Raw genomic sequence first — 23,603 nt, 5'->3', positions numbered from 1 at the left:
CGAATGAAAATAATGCTCAACGAAAATTCGTACTCAACGAAATGAATCAGTCGAATAAACCCAATCATATCCACACTTTCAGGTTTTATATGACAAATAGGGCCTACCTGTCATTTTCCCGTGGGTGCGATATGACATCATCCATGCTGTTATATACACAGATTACAAAAGTGTGATAATGTGAATAAATCTGTTTCTCTTCCTCTTCGTCATATTATTATTTTTTTACAGTATTGTTTTATTTGACCTAATATGAGAGGTGATAATGTCGTGACACGGTAAAGAGTTTGTTTTCCAGTTCCCTAGGACGTCATCGACACGTAATAAAATCTAGTTTAACAGATGAAACAATTTATAATCTGCAGAATGACAAGAACAAATGGGAAATTTAGAGAATAAAAAAAGGGAAAAATGAAATAAACTAACATTTTAAATTGAACCAGTGTATCTGGTTCACGTATTATTTAAAGTACCAGTACCGAACGTTACGTTACAACACCGACCACGTTCTGGTATCAACGCCATCGAGTTTCAGGCTCCCTAGTTTCAAGGATTAATACATGATCCAATACCGGTACCGTACCCCTTCTTTAACATATTTTATTATTCTAGCATAGGTTATTAATGACACATTTTATTTTGGGGTTTTTATTTTATTTAACCAAACTGGATAAAAACAAAGCAAACAAAAGTATACGGACTAACATATATTGTGAGTGAAATTCCTGTCGGGTTACAGAATACAACAAATAATTACATTTCTAAATATCGGTTAAATATTTTGTCTGAAATAAACCTGAAGTTTTCATATCTCGGAGCTTCCACTATAGGAATTCTTTTTCAAAAAAGTAGTCCAATTTGTCAGGCAGCGTTACCATGCCGTGAACCCAGTAGCACTGTTAATTGTGTTAGTTGTAAGTAGTAAAACGGCGCTGGCAGCTAGACTGCGAAAATTGAATTGGTTCAACGACGCTTTGGGCCGAAGCATATTTTCTACATTACCTATTATCATCTCATTCCGTTTTAATTTGTTTATTAGTAACGGGTTATTAAGTGCAAAATACTTTGTAACTACAACTTAATAAGGTCATATAAGTCAAAACATATAATTAAATTCTGTAAAGTACAATAAGTAACCATGCATCTGTCGTTAGGGGATAATTGATATCAGAGGCCTACTTAAATTTGCCTGACCATAGGCAAATTAATTAGTCTTTATTCGTAACTACAAATATTGAATATACAAAGAAGTAGCATATGGAATTATCATTAAAAGTATAATTAATAATCACATCATCGTCATATTTGTCGTCGTCGTCAACATCATCGTCAGCGCACCGTAACCGTTATCATCACCATTACCCTCATCATCATCATCATCATCATCATCATCATCATCATCATCATCATCATCATCATCATCACCAACATGACCATCAACAACATATTTTCCTCAAATAAAAGTGACTTGACTCACTGGTTGGTATCTGTTACATGTTTTGTTTACACAAACTATTTAGGATCTCTCTTCTCAGGGGCGGATTTAGGGGTAGGGGGCGGCCCGGCCACGGCCGCCCCCCCCCCCTTTGGAAGGTAAAAAAAGGGGAAAAAAGAAAAAGAAAAAAATGATAGCCCAGAACGCCACAAATGTTATTTTCGGGCGTCTAGAACACAATAAAATCGCGGGGGCATGCCCCCAGACCCCCAGAATAGTGTTGTCTCGATCGGCCCAACTTTCAGCCCCCCCCCCACTTTTGGACATCTCTGGATCCGCCCCTGCCTAGAGCGTTTAAGGAGCTCACATATACTACGACATAGGCCTATATAGGGCCTACCAAATGTGATATAAATCCTTTTGTTTGTTGAGTACATTATTTTCTAAATGTAGAGTAGTAAATTGTACAATGCATTCTGACTGCACGATAGGGGTAGTATGTGCGCTGCATTCATGTAGGGTACAGTATGTGTGCGCTGCATTATAATCAAAGAAATGAGTTTACTGTATTTGATTTCTCATTTAAACAGGTAGAGAAAAAACGACATGTGGGATTTTCAAATTCATGAATTATACCTATCATCGGTTCACGAAAGAGTTCACTTTAGCCTAAAAATCATCATTAAAGTTATCGTCTATATATTCACTTATAAATAAAATTACTGAAAACTCCGCCCTGAATTAGTGCCTAAGAACCTTCAGACATAGTAGAACGTTCCGGAAAAATAACGAAGATTTTCAACACTGAAGAACATAGGCATCAAATTAATGCTTGCGAAATAGCAAAGTACTGTTTGGGAATTTAACCCTGCACATTATGCGATGAAAAACCCACAACCACTATGTAGTGATGAAAGAATTTGTGTTTAGTAGCCCCACGATTTATTGAGTTTGAGTTGAAAAGGAACACGATGTACCCTGTCTTGCATACCGATTGCTAAACTTGCTATTCAAATAACATTCTTCATGAATGTTTCAACAAGAAAACATTATTTGCTTATAAAATGTTTACTCGGTAACGAGGTTACGGAAAGGAATTTCGATCACTTCACCCAAATACGTTTTTATTCTCAGTCAGCCTATCGCATAAAATAATGAACAGATTCAAACTCTCGTAACAAACATCATCATCATCACCTTCTTTTTCTTTATCATCGTAGTCATAATTCATTTTCAACTTAATCATTATTATAATTAATATGCCTATCATTAACATTATCATCCTCATTATCAATATTAATATTATCATAACCATCATTATTAATGTTCATATTTGTTACCGTCATCATCATCATTTTATTATGTTATTTCTGCAAGAAACAACAATACAAAATCTAAATTCAGTATTATAAACGCCGAAGAGAAGCAGCAGAAAAACGCTGTCACCACTGGTAAGGTGTGTATCTCCATCACCTTCATCGTCACCACCACCACCACCACCACCACCATCATCATCATCATCGTCATCATCATCATCATTATTATTATCATCAAATTAATCATTGCCATCATCTTCTTTAATCACACCGCCATATCAAAATAAATTTTCTCTACTCTTCTTCAAAATGATTAACAGCATAAATAATGAATTTACACGATTCAACTCCTTATCCCCATTACAGTGCTATCATCATTGTCATCACCATCTCATCAAACCAACCTACCTCAATCAAAACTCAACGTTACTAGAAGTAGGTCAACTTATTTCATGGAAAATGACAATTGGAATTACTAAATAATTATATAAATGCACAGCCCGCATACCGGTGCTTTCGAACGAATGATTGATTGAGTGGAGAATGATTGATATGTGTTGATGGAAATTACTGTCACGTCACGATAATCGCTCTACACCAAAATTCACTTTGAGTGTTTTGCGTCGTGTTAAGAAAGATAACATATACTCAATCATATAGCATTAAAGTGGATTTCATGAATCGGCGTCATAATTCATGTTGAGCCCTCAGCCATCCTGATGTCTGCCGAAACTGTAATATGCTGATTTTTTTTAAATCTATGATTTCATTTGTGATTTTGTTTTATTTAATTTTATTTGTGATTTTGTTACATTTACATACGTGCTTGATGATCATTATTTCCTAGTACAAGCACGACGTAACAACACTTAGTGAAAGAACCTTTAATATGCCCTAATTATTATTAGTTTCTTAATACGATTAAGATAAATAAATGCGTGGATGCAAGATATGACTTAATTTTAAAACGAACAGAATCACGTTTCCTAAATACAGACTCGTTACTGAGTGTACCACAGATTTAGCGCGCGCAATGCTAATGTTAACAACTTCCAGCATCGTTGTGTGCCCGGTGCTGTACATTAGGGACTCCTATCTGAGACTATTCGCCGCCTCATTTAATACAACATTAATCATGCTGTAAGCCAGCATAACCCTATGAGTGAAATAACTGCTTGGTTTAATCATGATTCTCACTTAATCGTATATATTTCCGCGATTAAATCATAATTCTTTCACCTATTCGCCTACTTCTCGAGACATGAGTTGTAGCAGATCCACAGGGCGCCCCCATGCGATGTAGCAGATTTCCGGTGATCCGGGTACAGTAGTTATAGGCCTATCGCAATGAACCTTAAGTACATATCGTGCTTGTATGTTTTAATGATTATTATCGTTGATAAGGAGACCACCCAATTCACCACGTGTATTCATTTCACCAGATATTTTGAGACGTGCAGGTGTATAGGCCTACCGAATATATCTTAATGCAAACTGTATTAGATCCAAAACAATTTTATCAGGCCCTGTGTGTATAGGACTATAGAAGGGCGTTAATGGTATAATCGTAACAGATGGACTTGTCAGATCTAGGCTATAACGCGAATATTAATATGAACGCGTCATATAATATCCTGTGTCAAACACACCAAATGAATAAGGCAACATTTTGTAACACAGGGCTACATTACAATTATGAACGTGTCACACCCTTGTGGCAACGCACTTTTAAAATGCAACATAAAAATAACATGTGTTGCTCAAATTCATTAACGACGCCATTGAAGTTGCACGTAGATTATTGACAAGAAATCACAAGAGAGGCCGTAATATTGGAAGCGTCCAACTGGAGGTGTTGTAGAAATGAATCAACACGACCATCTCCCAAAATGTTCCAAGCTGTCCTCGGCAAGCAGACAACAGAGCAAAACCTTCAAATCGATCCAACAGCTCTGATAAAATAAATAATGAATTACCATCCCATTTTTATCGAAGACCAAGCGATGCATACTCCTACGATATTTAATTCATAATGATTTATTTAGCTGTCAATTATGCGTAATGAATCAGTTAATTGTAATGTGCATGATCAGTGGTTTCTGATGTCGAGAATTTTCCAAGATTTATTATATATGGAGATATATGCTACTTCGCAGTCTAATCAATCATGATTTGTGAGATGGAAAATCTAAATCTACAATTATAATTTATATAGTTTCAAGTACAATTCAAAAGAAAATGTTTATCTCTGCACAAATCAGTCAGACCACCTTATAGTATACCTACTATACTCAGCCCTGCTGCTGCTGCTGCTACTGCTACCGCTACCACTACTACTGCTACTACACTACTACTACTAGGCCTACTACTGCTGCTACTATTCCGCAGGCCTACCACTGATACCACCACCACTATCAGTAATGATGATGATAATGACTCGGACGATGATGATGATGATAGATGATCTGAGTGGCCATAGATTTAGTGTCCTAATAGGTTTATTTCTTTTATTTTATTTAGGCCTAACTGTCAACTACTACCCCCTCCCCCTGCACCAACCTAATCACCCCTCTTAGTTCAGTTAGTGGTAATTGGTGAGTAACTCATTATCGCGCAACAATGACAAATAATAAGTCAGTCTTATTACTGAAAAACTTTTACCAGATCCTTATCGGGATTTCTGTATTTACTTAACAATTTCTTTGACACTTCTTCAGATTGAAATTGTCAACGACAACTGAAAATTCCAGTACACAGAATAGGATTATAACCACTAATCCACGATACGAGCCAACTTACTGAAATAGAATCAGACTTAAAGAAAATAATATTAAAATACAATCAATAGAAAACATAGGGAACAGTGTAGTTTAACATAAAACCTACGCCAACAATTCTGGATCCATTATAGTCAAGGAATGCGTATGCTGATACCTAGATGTTATCAGGAACAAATTATTTTTAAAGCTACTTGAGTACTACATCAATATTTTAACAATTTCAAGTATTACAATCGAACAATTGGTAGAAATCATAAGAACTAGCCTCCAGGAATCTCTCATTTTGCTAAGCCGATCATCTCTTTGGCGAGGTCGGGTGTTAATAATTACGGGCCTCTGAGAGACAGTCATTAGCTTGGGGCTAAAAGAGACGGGATTTTAGTAACAGCAAACATATTTTCGTTGATTCTTCAAGCTATTAGAGTAATACATTATTATTTTCATTTATTTTCTGTGGTTTTTTTTTTTGTGTGTATTTTCATAAGTTAAGTATTTATTAAAATGATATTGATATCATATTTATAGATCTGAAAATGCATCTTTAATGACCCGCCCATGTAGTGAAGTAATACTGGATATTCAAATTCAATTTCAGATCAGATGTTCTCTGAGAAATAACGAATATACCTAAGAAACATAATGCTTAGATTAGAGTAGTAAGAAAAAGAAGATGCGCAGAAGGAGGAAGGTAATAAGAGAGGCGAAACGTTTAGACCGACAAGTTACTGATACCAAGATGCTGCAGAAGCCCCATCTTGATTTCGATGTGATTTTTATATTTATTTTTAAAGCTTTAATATGCCTGAAACTTCTCCACACTACATTAACACCGCTAGTGATGGTCCAGACAGGCCTATGTTTATGTTCGAAAGAAAATATGACTGACTTTTTTCAATTCAGAGATCATCGATGCTTATTGAAATGTAATTCATAGCTGTCACTCAAGTCAAACTGCAGGGATTCGTTCGTATAAATTATACTTTATCATACAGAGTGCCAGCCAGGTTCATAATGTCCACAGTTAGCCATATTGGACACACACCTGATGAAACAAACGTTATCCTCACGAGTAGCACTTCATTTCTTTACTGACCTAAATTCCAGGACCTCTTCACAATGTGCTCTTGAGGCGTTGCAATATGTAAGCTCCACGCAAAAAAAAATTTTTTTTTTAAATTAAAAAAATATTCGTTCAACGGTTACTTAAGATAATTTATTGACAGGTAGGGATTAACCAGTGTGTAAGCAAGTAAGTATTACTATAGATAGAAAAATAAGACGAAAAAATGGAAGAAAAAAATTATTAGATAGGCCTATATAAAAAACGATTGATTGATGCTGCTGCCGATGATGATGATTATGATGAGGACGATAATTGTAATGATAATGACAGTATTAGTCCGTATGCATTCGAATTTCAAGGTACTGTATCCACACTTGGGCCCTACGTGGCCCCCTGGCAGTAGGGACCGAGGTAGCCTTAGTCAGGGGCCTTGGGCACTTCTACGCCACTGTAACCAACGTAATTAAATTATCTTGCTAAAGGAAACAAATCCGGAGACTTGACTCGAACCCCAAGAGACTGAATCGCAACTAATGTTCAAGCGGGGACCACAGACTGTATCTAAAAAATGCGGAACCTGAGCTTTATCCTGGAGAAAATTGATACACAATGAACTTATCGAACTATATGGCCGGCTGGGCAGTATATAATGCACCCAGAGATCAAATGGGACCAAACAGGTGCTTACTAAGCCCAACACCTGCCAGCCAAGGCAAGGCAAGAATTTTTCGTATACCGGTTGAGTATCTTGCGGAGAACAACATGTTTTTGGAGCAGCGGGTAATCTACTAAATACTGTGAAAATATTGGTGGAAGTCGACTACAAAGAGGATATCACGTGTATCTATTCGAAGCGTACCTGACATTTCCAGAAATAAAGCACTTTATTGCTACTAACTATTTTAATTTTCGTATCATAATAATAATAATAATAATTCGTATTTATAGTTTAAATGCCTGATATAATATCTAGGGGCATATAGTGATAATATTCTGTATGTGTGCTATCAATAACTACTGATCCCTTTGGGACACTTTGTTTACAGATTTTCATATCGTCGTGCACTGGCGCCTGGTAGTGAAATAGTACACGGTACACAAGGACAAGGAGGGGGAAGAGGATAATAACCATAGATAGTAAAACTAATTACGTGAAATCGAGAGCATTTTCTTTTCTGATTGGCTTTCATATACGTGCGTATCCCGTAGCCACGCGCCCTGGTATATTAAGTACCTAGAGTCTTTAGACGTACGGTACGTACTGCCACTTAGGCCTAATGTAATGAATATCATACATATTTACAAATCTTTTTAGTAATTAAAAACTTGGCGTGCTATTAAAACGACTTTACCCCCTTTTTTGCCTTGACCGATCCCCAATGATCAGTCAGCCTCAAGCGGCGCCCATAATCTTAGTTTTTAAATCAATCCGCAGCTATCGTTTTACTTATCAAAACAAACTAAGACAATGATTCATAATGTTATTCTTAATTTTGAATAATTGTTTCTTGGACGAAGTTAAAAATGTGTCAAGGAACACAAACACACGTTCAACAATCGATGTAGGCTACAGCACAGTGGGATTTACGATATATGCCTATGCCTGTGTACATACCAAAAAAAAAACAAATATGAATTACAAATACTGCGAAAATGTTTATTTTCGAAATATTTAAGGCCTATTTGTTATGCTCGTGCACAGGCCTACTATTTCGTGAACTTGAACCTGAAGAAGTATACAAATTGTCACCCTAGAGACCGAATGTATAGTGTGCCTATAAATAATTACAACGCAATAAGAACACATTTTAACAGTATTATGCGTCGCACATGTCCGTCCGTACACGAAATGTACTACAAACCAGTTGAAGATCACAACCCCTGACATCTAATTGAAAACACTCTTTGCCAGATTTGGGTTCCCAATTTAATTATAAACTTCCCGGGCTCGACCTTGCCAGGATAAATAAAACTGTTGTTATCTATTTAATCTATATTTTGCGTCTACTTAAAATCATTATATTATTATATTTGTCATTGAAATCGTACATGGCGTATACTATTCATGTTATTAATATGGAATGATTTTCTCCAGACAAAATGTCCACTTTAGAAAAATATCATTTAGCTGATTTTCTAAGCTTTTTCAAACGTTGATTCGTTTCTCGTATTTCACAAGATTTCACTATATCAATGATTTTGCTTGTAGTATTACAATATTTCATGGATATGTTTCCTTTTTTTCATGTAAAGTGCATAGAGGCAACTTTCTTTTATTGTGCGCTATATAAATAATAAAATAAGACTTACATTATTAATATTTATTATTTTTAATATTATCATTATCTACTTCATTAAAGTACATCTACATAACGGGTATATAAAAAAGGTAAAGTTAAAGGTAGGAAAATAACCAGTGACTATGTTGATTTTTTTTTATAATTATATAGGGCCTAAGTACTGTAGAAGCCTAAGGGATGAGTGTGGACTCGAAATTAATTATGACGTCAACTGGTGAGATAGTACTTTTAAGTCTTGTCGCATTGTTTATTAAACTTAATAATTTTATTTTTAAGAAAACATACCATTCCATTACACATATCGTATGAAAACAACAATACGATACGGATCGTCTGCTGGGACGCTCTGCTATTTCAGGACACTTCATAAAAACAATCTGTCTGTCGTAGAGGTATTTCAGAGTTAAAGGCCGTTGCGTAAATATTTGCGAATAAGATGTCCATCGTGGTTTGGGTTAGTATTGAATTCAAAGATTGTTTAATTGTTTAATTTCGGTTTAATTAGATTCATTGTATTAATTTAGTTTGATGGGATATTTTCCTCTACCTTGTTTGAGTAAACTAGCCTAATTTTATTCAATTGTATAATGTATTGAATAACTATTATTCTAATCACAGTAATTATTATAATAACTCTAAAATATGATTATCAACTTCGGGCTTTTTACTCTTTATTCATTCACTTAGTAATGTGTATACTGGATATTATTTTTATGTGCATCCCTATTGGATTTTCCGAGACATTCAAAACTAATTTTAAACTTAATCCGGCGGATATTTTAATATCATATTCATACGGGAATACCCATAATTTTGTGCGATACTATAAATAACACCGAGGATCTATATTTGAAATTGACAATGAAATAGTCTACGGCAAAAGTTCATTGATGACGTCATCATGCTACGTAATGGATTCTCGAGACAATCTGACAGTAACGCACAAATCACGATTTTGTAATTTTAATACCGAGGATTTCTTCTAATCCTGTACTACACTGGTGTATTATTTTTGGAACTGAAATTGGCTGGTTAATCGCAGTATTTTTGAACAACACAAATAAGCAATAAACCACGAACTAGTTTGAAATAGAAAAACTTTGTTTCAACTCCATATTATGACGTCATTCGAATCACGCGTACAATGGAAGAAAATCGATATGGATGTAAATATGTGTTTGTAATATGGAATTGTATTTTTTACCAATATTCATCTTCCCACAAAATTAAAACAAAATCATCTTAAATGTTTTTTTGGAATAAATTTCCAATTTTTTCCCTTTTTTGAGATTATTGATTACTGTATAAATCTGTAAATTAAATAGGTCCCTAACAAACCTTTAAAAGATTAAAATACTGTTTACTGATATCGCCATATAACAAGCTTACTTGACCTCTGACTTGTTATATATCCGGAACCCAGTCCAAGTCAAATAGAACCTGATCGTCCATTAATCTAGGCCCAGTTGTCTCAATCCATAACCGTTCCTAAGAGCTTATGACCTACGGGCAAGAATCATCCCGTGGGGTTCATCATCTGCGTACTTGACTCAGAACATTTAGGTAAAACATGCCAGCACTAATCACAGCAAAGAGCCAGCCTATCTAACTGCAAGCGTATTTTTCTAAACGTATACGAAATTGTATGTGAAAACAGATTGAATCTATAGTCTCTCACATTAAATTGGTTTATTTCTCTATTTGACGTCATGATGAATTTCTGTAATTATTTTGACTATTAAACTCGCAAGATATACCTCAAGATGTCCGTAGCTTAAGGCCTTGCAGCCCATTAGCCTATCTATACAGATTGATTTCTCTAAAATATGTAGTAATAAATAAATTAATTAATTAAAGTGGTTGGATACTGGGGTGATACAGTTATGTAACAAAGATATGCAATAGTCGCCGATAATATAAAACAAAAAATTCTACTTAGACCTATCTAAGAGACGCATCGGAAAACCTCTTTATATTCCTTGCACATAATACTACTGTACTTATAAATTTAATGGCCTGAAAGGATAGTCGCGGAAAAAATATATGTTATTTAATCAGCAGAAATTTATTTATAAAATTGAATGTTTCTTTCCATAAAAAAATATAAACATTTGCAAAGTGATAAACCTGTTGCCATTGCAAGAGTTCAGGCTGATCATCTTCAAAACTGCTGGGTCACCATATATAGCAATCTTCAATTAACAGCTTATATGATTGCTCCCAGGCGACCAACTGTCATGCACCTCTCTACTACTAACTTAATACGCGAAGCCTAAAGAGTTCGGAGAGAAAAGCCTAGCTATATAGGCCTAATAATATTAACGATTCCTGTCTAGGCTAATGATACATCAGCGATTTTTTTTTTGTCTTTGTATACGATTTTGATGTAAATTCAAACATTACTTGTAATAAATTATCAATTAAATTTATGTAAATACTGTAGTAGTCAATCTGCAATCAATCGCTCGTCGTTCCTATCAATATTCTTAGTACAGTGTATAAATATGACTTGTTGCGATAACGATGACGCGATACAGTACTACTAGGAAGAAGCCTCTCATTTATATAAATTGTGGGACGTCTTCGCGATAATACATCACGTGATTTCAGGGTACAATGTAAGTAAGTAAAATATATCTCAAGAATGACAATTTTCATAAGATGAACGCATTTTCCGATAAACAAGACCGCAATGATAATCACCTTAGTTGTCATCCGATATTTTGATGAGTCTTAAAGCTTATACTCGATTTTGATCTAATTTTTAGCTTCGAAACTTAAAAGTAGGTAAACCTACTTGAAAAAAAATAATAATACAATTCATTTTGATTAAAAACAAAACGCTGGGGTTTTTATACTCTAATTTTTAATAATATGCAGTCATCATAGTCAACCGATTGAAGAAGTACATATGAAAGGTGTGAGGAAGTACGTGTAGGCCTATTATTAGACAGAGAGAGAGGATGGTACTTTCTTGCTGGACTGGCTATACATAGGCCTAAACATAGAAGTGCGCATCTTATTTCCACGCTAGGGGTATACTCTATTGCAATTTAGACGTGTTGACGCAACAGCTTGCGTGTAAACCAATAGGATTCTCTACGCAAAGAGTACTGCCCAAATAATTGTACAGTACGTCAACGTGTGGGCTGAAGACGAGACAAACAGATGAACAGTTGTTATTTACGGATTTTGCTTTTTTTATATAGGCCTAGTATGCGAGTGGTACTATGCCAAAGAAACCCAATACACTATACCAAGCCTGAAAACCAAATCATCACGACCAGCTTTGACTTTTATTTATTTATGCTTTTAATCAGATCAGTTTGTACTGGCTCGATTTATCCTGCTCTGTCGAGCCCCTCGGGCTGTTGCAGTATATCGCACTTAGCACAAAATTATGGTCTGTTGTTTACAGAAATTCAACCAAATCATTTTATTTTAGATCTCCATTTACTGTACTTTATCCATAGAAGTATTAACCAAAAAAACCTACACAAACATAATGAAATACGGATGAGGTAAGACCAAAAAAAAATTTTAGGAATTTTCCTCTCCATAACAACCTGTGCTGTATCGCTAAAATCCGTATACTGCGAAATGTCATTCACGTGCAAGGTGTACTAGTCGGTGTTGCTGTTATTCTGCATGTAATGAACACTATCTCATTGATCTAAGGAATATTTTGGCACAGAAAACATCCATATTTCAAATATTAATATTATCTTTTCATATTAGTAATTAGTGTCTTATGTCGGATGATGAAATTGAATTTTTTTTTAATGACAGCCTCTAAAAATCAATACAGTGTCACTATCATAAAAGGTATCATGAAAGGTTCATGCATCTCAATATAGCAGACGATACAATGCCAAGGTCAGTGATAAGAAAGGTACATTACGGTAAAACTAAGTTGGAAGGCGCCAGGATATCGAATACCAAACAGGTGGTGACGGAGGTTTCCTTTTCTCAGATTAAATAAAAGTTATTTTGTCATTACTGTATCATTATGAAGGAATAAATCAGTTGCCGTATTGTTTTAGTCGAACCTGCTTAATGGCATTGCCATTACCACAGACCCTATCATTACAGTTACCTGTATATTCGAAATAAAACCGTATGTGTATATTACTGGCGACGCTACACAGGCTAATCAAAGATCGCGAAAACCCTGGATGTTTTGTATTAAAAGGAAAAAGAATGAATGTTTTGGCTTGAAATTTATCATCGACAGATCGAGAGCAGACTGAATCTTAAAAACAAAAGTCGTCTTATATACAATAATTATTCTCATCTCATTATTATTAATATTATAATCATAACAAACATCATCAACATCATCATCATCATCATCATCATCATCATCATCATCATCATCATCATCATCATCATCATCATCAATGCTTTTATTCGCTTTCTACAGTAGTGCGACAGTCGGCCGGCGGTGATTAGCCGATCGTCAGCTGAGGGCTTGACGACAGCAACACGACGCCGTATACCGTACTGATTGTCGGTAACAGTCCAATTGCGTCGTCGTCGTAGAAAATGTTCTTTCGCACGGGTCTCGTCTAGTTTAGGTCTACATTAAAACACGCCGACGACCGTCGGTGGACAGAGTGTGCGCCAGGCTTTAATTATGTTCAGAAAAATGGGGCAACACGGAAAAATGCACAATCTGACGTCAGGTGTATCACGTCCAGGTAGTTTTAGCCGTTCTCGAGTCTATTCTTACTTTTATGCAGTAGGCCTATAAGTACCGGTATATATATTATATGTACACTTATTATATACAAGATATATATATCTGTCTCTTATACACATCTAGATGTGTATAAGAGACAGTTGGGCCTATAGAGCTAAATACTCTATGTGATATAATCAATGAAAACATTTTAATGATACACAGGTTGAAACAAATTAAATTTTTACTGATTTAGAAATATTCTACTACGAAAAAAAGCTTTGGGTAACAGCCAACTTTGGCCAAATGCTTACGCACGGTTCCATGTCTGTTAATTGAGAAGATTTTTTTTGCTCATTTAAATTTTCAATTTAATTAAATAGGCCTTGGCTTATACATAGTAAGCAATTCGATATTGACTTGTTACATTTTATAAGCTCAACAAAGATAGTTTGTTGCAGAATGGTACATCGGCAGTCGGGTCAAAATGTCCAAACTAGTTTAACGTTCTCATAGGCCTACTAACAATTACGGTATTGTTTTATTCCATTTCTCTTGTTTCATCATCTTGTAAAGTGAATCATTGGTCATTTTATATTTTAATTTTGAGAACCTTCATTATCAATTTCCTCGGGAATTATATATTATCGCTATTCCTTGCTCTGTTAAATTTATTCGTAACTCATTGTGTTGTGTTAATTATCTTGCAATATTTAAATATTTTCAAGAAACTCGAGAACGGAAGTGTAAAACATTTACATTTAAATAGGCCTACTGTGTATACAAAGCACTAAAACCAAAGATAATAAACAGCAGAAGATATAGCAGCTTCCCAATATAGTGGAACATCCGTTCAAAAGGCATTGTGGGTACAAGGAGAGCAATTTTACTGAAACCGCGCGGCGGCGCTATATAAAAATAATAAAGGCGCTGCTCTTGTTCGCCTGTTTCCTTTAGTTTCTCCACTTAGTAAAATGTTCAAATTTTACTGCAACCGCAGGAGGACGAATGTTCCATCGATTTTAATGCAAATACGCGGAGCAGCTCATTCTTCTGCTATTTAACTTCTTGGCTAAAACCTAAAGCCAAAAAAGGAAAATATAAACAATAAGCCTAATATTGAATATTGAAATTAACTCTTACAAGTTCTGAAATAATCTCTTCCATTAACTTCTAAATAAACAGTTAAAAAAAGACAATCTTCAGCTTACAATATCTCTATTCATCCATAATATAATATCAATATCACTAATTATTTTAATTTGATGTTTCAAAAAAAGTAAGAATACAGCCTTCTACATATAGCACCAAATATATATTATATAAGACTTGCATGTAACTGGATCAATAATTATAATGAAAGATTCGTGTTTTTCTTGTATAACCTTGGAGAGGCATCTGCTACTAATATACTAATAGTTTCTTTAATATTAGAATTATCGACGGCTTTGTGTGGATTGTCTTGTGTTATTGTCATTCTCATTACCCTACTGAATGGGTGATAAGATTGGCTCGCTTCCAGTCAGCTATTAATTTATGATAATTTACTTAAAGTTTACAAGGTACTTGAATGATGTAATTAAGTTTCAAAGATTCACTGCTCTGGCACTACCTTATAGCGATGAACTTTCTATTCTTTTGCTAGATGGCAAGATGTAACCAGCAGGATATATGACTGATGAATGGATTTAAATCTTGAAAAATTAATTTGCGTTCTTATATCTCTGTCTGGTATATGGATTTTCCATATGATAATACTTTAAATGAAATACAATCAAATCCAGTCCAATTTTGAAAAATTTTGAAAAAAGTACCATAGCTACTTCGGCCCATGGGAAATTCGGCCTTACCTTAAATCTGGGAATTTTCCCTCCCCCATACCCACTCATTGACGAACAGTGTATCATTAAGCGAATTGACTAAACTTGCAACAGTGACGTCACTTTGCCAGTGTGTTACTTGCACCAATCAGGTGCCTGTAAAACTTTTTACTGGAATGGACGGATCCCTGGCGCTGAATGCAATTTGAATAACAAGAATAAACCAGAATTTGTCATACTTCTGCTTATTTTACTCATAATGACCCATTTGACAATTAAATAGACCTATGCAGAGGGCTACAAATAGGCCTACATTATAGGCATACTTAGTTTATTATCAAAATATAGTAATCTATTGCTGCTGTGACCATTCCCTTGGCCAACCATAAGCCAGTGTTGTTGTGCTCCAAAAGAGAACAAAGCAACGTCGATAGTGCGTTCAGACCTAGTGCTGTTCCCGTTTATACAGTGAAAAGAGTTGCCTCCAATCGAAATAAAATTTGCCACAAAGCTTCAGTGGCCCTGTAAGGCGACACTTATCACTGTCATAATCTTCTACTTCTGTATCGTTGTTCCATGAGCCTGTATCTACGCCATGCTGGCGGGTAGACAAGAACGTTGGCAACATTAATATTATAAATTCAATGTATTATGTTTGTGACAGTAGAACATTTGGATGATATGTTTAACCATCAATATTTTTACTATGTTTCAATACGCCTACATGACCATGTTTCAACTTTGCTAATTGTATCGTATTTGAAAGCTCCTAAAAGCATTAGTTAGATAAAATTAAAACTAGAATCAGCAGTTGTGGTTGCTTAGTGGTGTCGTCAGCCAATCGAATTTCCAATGTTGACTTCGAATCAACTAATTTGTGATTTATATGAAACTTGGCAATGTCGACTTGTTTCTGTTTACGGTTTCTCGGAGTAGGCTATGCATAATTCCTGAATTTTCAAAAGCAAGAACGGAGAAAAAACTTTGGGGATTTTTTTCGGCGACTGGCTGACTGCTTCACCCTTTGAAAGAGGCTTATAATGCGTCGATAATGATCGGGATAGTTTTGTGTGTTCAATTGTGAACAGCCGCTAGCAAGCCCACATTGTATAATAGTACATCACCATTTTCTAGTCTCTCTCGCATCTAGTTTATTGCTATCGTTTTATTTAGAATGTGTCAATAACGTTGAGTTGTATTATTGTTATTCAATTTGAAGTTATACAATTACTGTCACATGTGTTGCTAATCCAAACGCACCTCTGCAATGTCCTCAAAGGCCGGAATTTCATCTTTTATACTAATTTTGCTTGGCAAATATTTATTTTTCGGTGTGAATTCTATCATTTTGTATCGGATTAATTATGCATATTAAAAGATAGACGTTGGTTCCGCTCACCTCTCTATAACTTTATACAAGCCCCCACGCACACTCGAGCCGATACATAGAATGAGTTGTCCATTGAGCACAATATTCCTCTACATGCTCGAACAAGTATGGCATAAGATAACACGTGGTAGACGAATATTATTTATGATTCTATTTATGGATGACGTCATTGTTTATGAGTATGTATTACATGATTAATGGTACCACGTGTTAAAAATTTGCAATTATTCGAACAGATATAGAAACTGAGAAGAACGAGCAACCACCCACTGCATTCTTCAACGCTTACGCAGCCCGACACTCACGCCACTGAAGGCATGTAAAAAGACAAAGTGGCAAAGCGCTCCACATCTATCGCAGGTACGTGCTCAAATCCTAATATAGTCAGCATGATTTCCGTATACTTAAGATCCTGTATGTTTGAATTTGACTAAATCCCGTAACATGCCACAATGAATCATCTCGATCAATGACGTACAACGCATGAAATGATACTACAATTCAAACTTTTTTTTTTCTTCACAAAAACCAAATGTGTCATAATACGATAAAAATGACATTTAGTTCTCAAAACCGAAAAAAAAATATTGTAATTTGCACGCTCTTATAAAATGTCACGTTCTTTGTTGGATGAATATAGGCATATTTCACACAGATCTGTATGAATAATAACTTTTTTGGAAAGACGACAAACTTGAATACAGCAATGAGTGAATGAACATCATAAATGAAAATTACTTTCAGATCAATAAAAATGATGATAATAATAATAATAATAATTAATAATGAAGATCATAATGATGATGATGCTGATGATGATGACGACGACGACGACGACGACGTCGACGACGATGATGATGATGATGATGATAACAGGTTTAGTCTAATATCAGCCTATTATTGTAATAATTAAAAAAAAAAAAAATCACTCACCGCAATACATCGGCAGTTCACACAAATCATCTCAAAAAATGGCTCGCCGAGATTTGGATGCCAACTTGTATCAATGTCGTATACTTTACCACCAAAACTACAACCTGAAAAGATTAATATTATAATAATATTGAAAATGATTACCGGTATTTAAAATGCAAAAATAAATTAATGAAAACAAATATTATCACAAAAACTGGGTCAAATGCTTCAGGCTACCAAAGAATAATAAAAACACCAGTCAATGTATCAATTAAAGGTTACAGTTGTGGTTCTCTAGTCTGTTGTCAAGAATAAATCTTTTAACTAAGTAAGATCATTAGCACATAAATTATAGACTACTGTAAGGACTTAACACGTTTAGCCTGAAACGTATGACCAACAGTTGAACAAGATTGTGTGTAACTGTTTTTATAGTTAAAATACGAATAGCGATAATGTAGATGCGACTTATTCACTTGTATTGTTTTCATAAAGTAGCAAAAACCTTCATATAAGTTTTTCTGTCCTTCGATACAAGCTGTGAAAAATCTCTCGATTATGAAGGAAGGTGAACCTACAATAGAACCCCTCAGACCTTGAGTACACAGGCAGAAAATATGTAGCATACGATCCAAGATATCGAGCACATGTTTCAAAAGTCATCTTCTTAATTTTTGGAAACCAGCTGCGAGTTAAAATTTCTTTGGAAATGTTGATTGTAACATTCAAGTTTTGAACGTGTTGGGCCTACAAGGCTGGCGTGTTTCCAACTTCTCTATGTAGCGCTATACTTGAGACACCAAATCCCGGATTTTTAAAAGTTATCTTAAGACAGTTTTTATATATTTATCGGTGTGGTAATTAAATCTACAGTTGACCAATGCCTATACAAAAAGGAGAACACGATCGTTTGTTCCATGTAACTATATTGATTGAATTTATCTTCCATGATGTTATCTACAGTAGTAGTTGTTTTTGAAAACGTTCAGGTATATATCATTATAATTTATTTAATGATATTCAACTGGCAACAAATTTTATGTGGACTTAAAGACATGTAGAACAAATGTAGTGCTACTCGACGTTCTGCCCTTCGAATGGCTGTTTGTAGCCTCGTGTGCGGGTTGTACGCTAATGTAATTACGAGCAACGTGAACATTTTGCTATACAATACGTTAAGTAAACAACTTGTTTGTTGCCACTTTCGATTCTCCGCAATGATCACCTGAAATAGCACAATGTCTAAAGCATTACTAAAGGAAAATTGAACGATCTTGACGATGGGTTGGCATCATCGGCTAGATATTCAGATTCGACTGGGTCTAAACCTATTATAAAATGAGGCCAAACGAATATATATTTGTACCACGTGACTACACCAGCATAATTCCTAGCCTAGATAAATCAAGAAAAATGAGAACTCCAGATGCTGACAAACGAATTAATTTCAAATAGGCCTAACCTTCGAACTTGAAAAGAATGTCCGTACATATGAAATATGATATTAGTATAATACACGACAAATTTGTATGAATAAATAGTTTTGTCAGGTTTACTACAAGAATTATCATTGCTGAATGAAATATTGGAGACTATTATGATACCATGGTGATGGTGATAATTGTGGGTACCAATGATGTAAAATATAAGATTTATACAAAAGTCACAACAAAACAGGCACATAGGTCTACATATTGTCATCAAAAACGGCATAAAGCTCGTATACAATTAATTCCAAAAATAGTGCTTGAATCTTACTAATGTATTGCAATTATAGTACCACTGTATAAAGGGATATAGATGGCCCTTTTAAATATAGGCTCAATGTAAATGTTAAAGTATAAACGTGTGTTAGCGAAATGGGCACGGTATTCTCAATTGTTCAATATATACAGAAGAAGAAAAAGTAGAATAAGAAAGAGAAAGAGAAGGCAAAGGAGGAGACGGAGAAGAAGGATGAGGAGAAGAAAAAGAAGGAGTAGTAAGAAGAAGAAAGAGAAGCAAAAGTAGACGGAGACGGAGAAGGAGAAGCATAAGGAGAAGGAGATGGCGAAAGAGAAGGAGAAGGAGAAAGAAAAGGAGAAGGAAGAGAAGGAGAAGGAGAAAGAGGAGAAGGAGAAGGAGACAAAGACAGAGGAGGAAGAGAAGGAAAAGGAGAATGAGGTGAAGAAGAAAAAGAAAAGGAGAAGAAAGACAAGTAGAAGTAGGAGAAGGAGAAGAAGGAGGAAAAGAAGAACTAGAAAAAAGACAATAACTTAGGTAACACAAGCCATCTTAATTTTGTAATGTTATAGGCCTATCAAGGATGAGCGTAACAATTTCATGGTAATTGACGGTAGCTAGGTTAATATTTTAATTGGAAGATTTTAAAAAGTTCCTAGGGACACAACATTTTATTTGATATTTTGCAGAAATTGATTAGCCACTGTCGTGTTACGACCGTGAAATTGTTTGTGTCACGAACGACCTTCCTAATGAATGATTGGTATTATAGCGCACCTTACTAAAATGTATGGTGAATAATTATATTCGGAATTTAAGTTGGTAAAACGGGATTCTTTTACGTTGTTTTCCTATACCGCATATAATTTAAAATGTAAATAATATAATGTGGTCTATTATAATACAAGTCCTCTATGTAGGTCTACTTCAAATACTTACACCGGTGAATCAAACATAATAATACTATTAGGCCTTTTATTATATACGGTAGACAATAATTTTAGGTATTTTGCCAAATGATGCAAGGCCACACAAAAAGCATATTTGACGAAAAATTCGGGAACGGTTAATGAGACACAGGTTTTCGAATATTTAAAAACTGGTGGAAAAGGTGAAAAATGGTGGTTACACCCCCACCCTTCCCCCCCCCCAGTTTTTTTAATTTCCCAAATATCTATATCTCACTGACCGTTCCCGAGTTTTTCGTCAAATATGCTTTTTGTGTCTTAGATAAATCAGTTGTACAACATAGCCTATCAATTTTTTCCCTCCGGAGCCTGGCTTTAAAGGCAACAAAATTGTGAGCATCAGAAATTGAACTAGGCGTTTGGGAACAAACAGGCATGGACCAGTAACGGGACCGACAGAGAAAGTACAGTAGAGTGAAACAAAAAAAAATTGGACTGCAAAGTACGGTATTATATAACCTGACACTGGGCACAAGTAGCCAATGAACCTGATGAAAGATGAGTGATGCACTTTACACTGAGGCTGAAATTGGTTAAAAAATTGAGAGCAAAATAAGAACAAATTGAGGCCGAGATAAAATGTCAAACAAGGTTTTTAATTTTTTTCATTGAAAAACCGACAAATCTTTTCTGTACCTTAAATATGTGACTATGTAATACCGTACTCTCTATAATACAGTACAATAATATACTGCTGTACAATAATAATTTTCTATGTTTGAAAAGTTTAAAATTAAGAACAAAATAAGAATACTTTTAGCCTGAAATCGGCAAAAATATAAGAACACTGAGTCTGGGCAAAGTTTTACTGGTTCTTATATTTTTTTAAAAATTGTATTTATAGTATTGCGTTTGCGGCAAACATTTATTCTGAAGATTTTTAATACCTCTAACATTCTTACAGTAATAGAGCAATACGGTCATACTTAGCTTCCGGTGGGTTTTATTCTTTTTAGCTATTTATTATCGGAATTCGACCTACCACCAGGTAGCTGTACCCACCAGGCCTATATATTCCTGGGTTGAGAGAGATAATAATATGGGCAAACCACATCTTAAAATCCCAATCCTAAATTCTTATAGTACGGTATGTTCTTAATGGACAATTACTTCATAAATCAGAAGCCTCTACAATATTGATAATAAAAGCAATAACAAAATATATTAAAGTCAACAGATCTTAAATAAACGCATTACAAAACATTGGGTATACTTCCATATATAGGCCTATCCATAGCTACACCATAAATCACATAAGGTCCGATAAATCATTGGACTTCTGACCTGTTTATGTGTAGATACATTTTTTGAAGACATATCGACTACAATTAGAGTAGTTTCTGTTTCCTGGAGAGTACTAAATCCGTACCGATTGGTGCTTTTTGGCATGTTACCTCTCACCCTGATAAAGTTTACAATTATGAGCTAGTTACCCGGCGACACCCTACTTTATTCGGTTCAATTAACGTTAAGGACAGGACCTAGACCTAGTTTTATTGCTGCAGATTATATGTCTATGGGTATCGTTATTAGAAGTTCACTGGCTCACCATACACCCTGCTCTTTGCATCATCTTTCTTCGGGTGGTATTGCTGATGACATCAATGTACACCACTGATTAATGTGGTTCATGATGTTTTCGACAAACTCCATAAGTCCGACACACTCAAGAAATCTTAATAATTGTTTCCGCTGGCGGAACTATCCACTATGATATTCTGAGCTAATCATTCTGGCAAGTTCTGAGTCAGGGAGAGTAGTGTCTCTGGCCGATGTCCTTCTGGGAACGTTGTTCGTTGCCATGATAGCTCAAGCTTCCGGTTTCTTTATTGCTGAATTAGAGTCGCTAGTTTAAAATTCTAGGCCTATAAAATATTGACTTTCATATAAAATAGAATTCGTGTGAAAATTCTTTGTTTTTATTTTTTTTTCTTTGTTTAGAAATTGTCAATTAATACCATTAACACATAATATTACGAATTTGAAATAATGAAAATTTGTAACTGAAATAAATTTGAAATAAATAGCCGACACACCCAATCTAAAAATTGAAAGACACTTTTAAACAAATATTAAGAATTAAATTGTTTTTAGTTGCCATGGTTATTGGTCAAATTTTCACTTACATTTGTGTTCATGTTTTTAAAGTGTAACGACCTCGATCGTTTCGTCACTTAGTGATATCAAGCCTGCACATCGGAAACAAAGTCTGTATTCTGCAAACTCCAATCTAAAACTGGTGTACACAACAGTATACTAAAGCTGATAGTAAATTTTTATGTCTACATATATGTCAGAAACAATTTTAAATAATATGACTACAAAACTATAAATAGGCCTACTCTAATCCAATGAGATTAAAATGAGGTACAGGAGGCTGGAAGTTCGGTTAGGCCTATCCGTCAAAATGACACAGGATCGAAACGTGTATGTTTTTCTGACAATACAAGATACCATAACTATTTCTTTTCCGATCTGTAATTTTTATTCTGTTTATCTCCCAGTGAGTACAGGCCTCTCTGGTGTGAGGCAAATTTCTGGGCAAGTAAAACATTTTACTCCTTATAAAATGGCCAGGAAGGGATCCAAATTCCTAATAATAATAATAATAATAATAATAATAATAATAATAATAATAATAATAATAATAATAATAATAATAATAATATAGGCCTATATATGCATATATATATATATATATATATATATATATATATATATATATAAAGTGGCAACATAGGATAATCTGTAAAGAGAAAACGACGTGGAGAGAGACGGAGAGACCATAGATGAAGAGATAACAAGAGAGAAAGAGAGAAAACACATATTTATAGTGGCCTGTATTAATTAGGCCTAATAAGTATTTTATCCAAATCGGACTGTCCTCAGGTTAAATACCGAGTCACTACTGCTGTTACTCGTGGCATGCATTCGTTATGATTCGAACGTGAATGTGTTTTTCGAATAATATAATAATAATAATAAGGGTTCAGCTAAAACCATGAATGGGTAGCGTATATGCCTAATCTATTTTAAAACACTTCTCTCGGTACACATCAGTGGAGGACTATTTTGAATTTAGGCATTCTAGAACTGTTTACATGAAAAACAGGTGTCACACATTTGCGCTCTCTCTTTCTCTCTTGTTATCTCTTCATCTATGGTCTCTCCGTCTCTCTCCACGTCGTTTTCTATTTACAGATTATCCTATGT

At 34.8% G+C, this 23,603-nt stretch overlaps 1 protein-coding gene across 1 annotated transcript in view; it reads right to left on the bottom strand.

Moving 5' to 3' along the window:
- The window catches only part of LOC117100001 (chordin-like), a 53,828-nt gene that overhangs the window by 25,604 nt on the left and 4,621 nt on the right, over positions 1-23,603 (bottom strand). Inside the window, exon 2 of the mRNA XM_033239530.1 lies at positions 17,719-17,822. Coding sequence (XP_033095421.1) covers positions 17,719-17,822 — 104 coding nt within the window. The remainder of the gene's footprint in view (positions 1-17,718; positions 17,823-23,603) is intronic.

This window comes from Anneissia japonica, unplaced genomic scaffold, assembly GCF_011630105.1.
Source record: "Anneissia japonica isolate Jap-2015-1 unplaced genomic scaffold, ASM1163010v1 scaffold256_len832006_cov191, whole genome shotgun sequence".
NCBI classification, from domain to species: Eukaryota; Metazoa; Echinodermata; class Crinoidea; order Comatulida; family Comatulidae; genus Anneissia; species Anneissia japonica.
The sequence above is the reverse complement of the archived record's forward strand: the minus strand, read 5'-3'. Positions and strand labels throughout refer to the sequence as shown.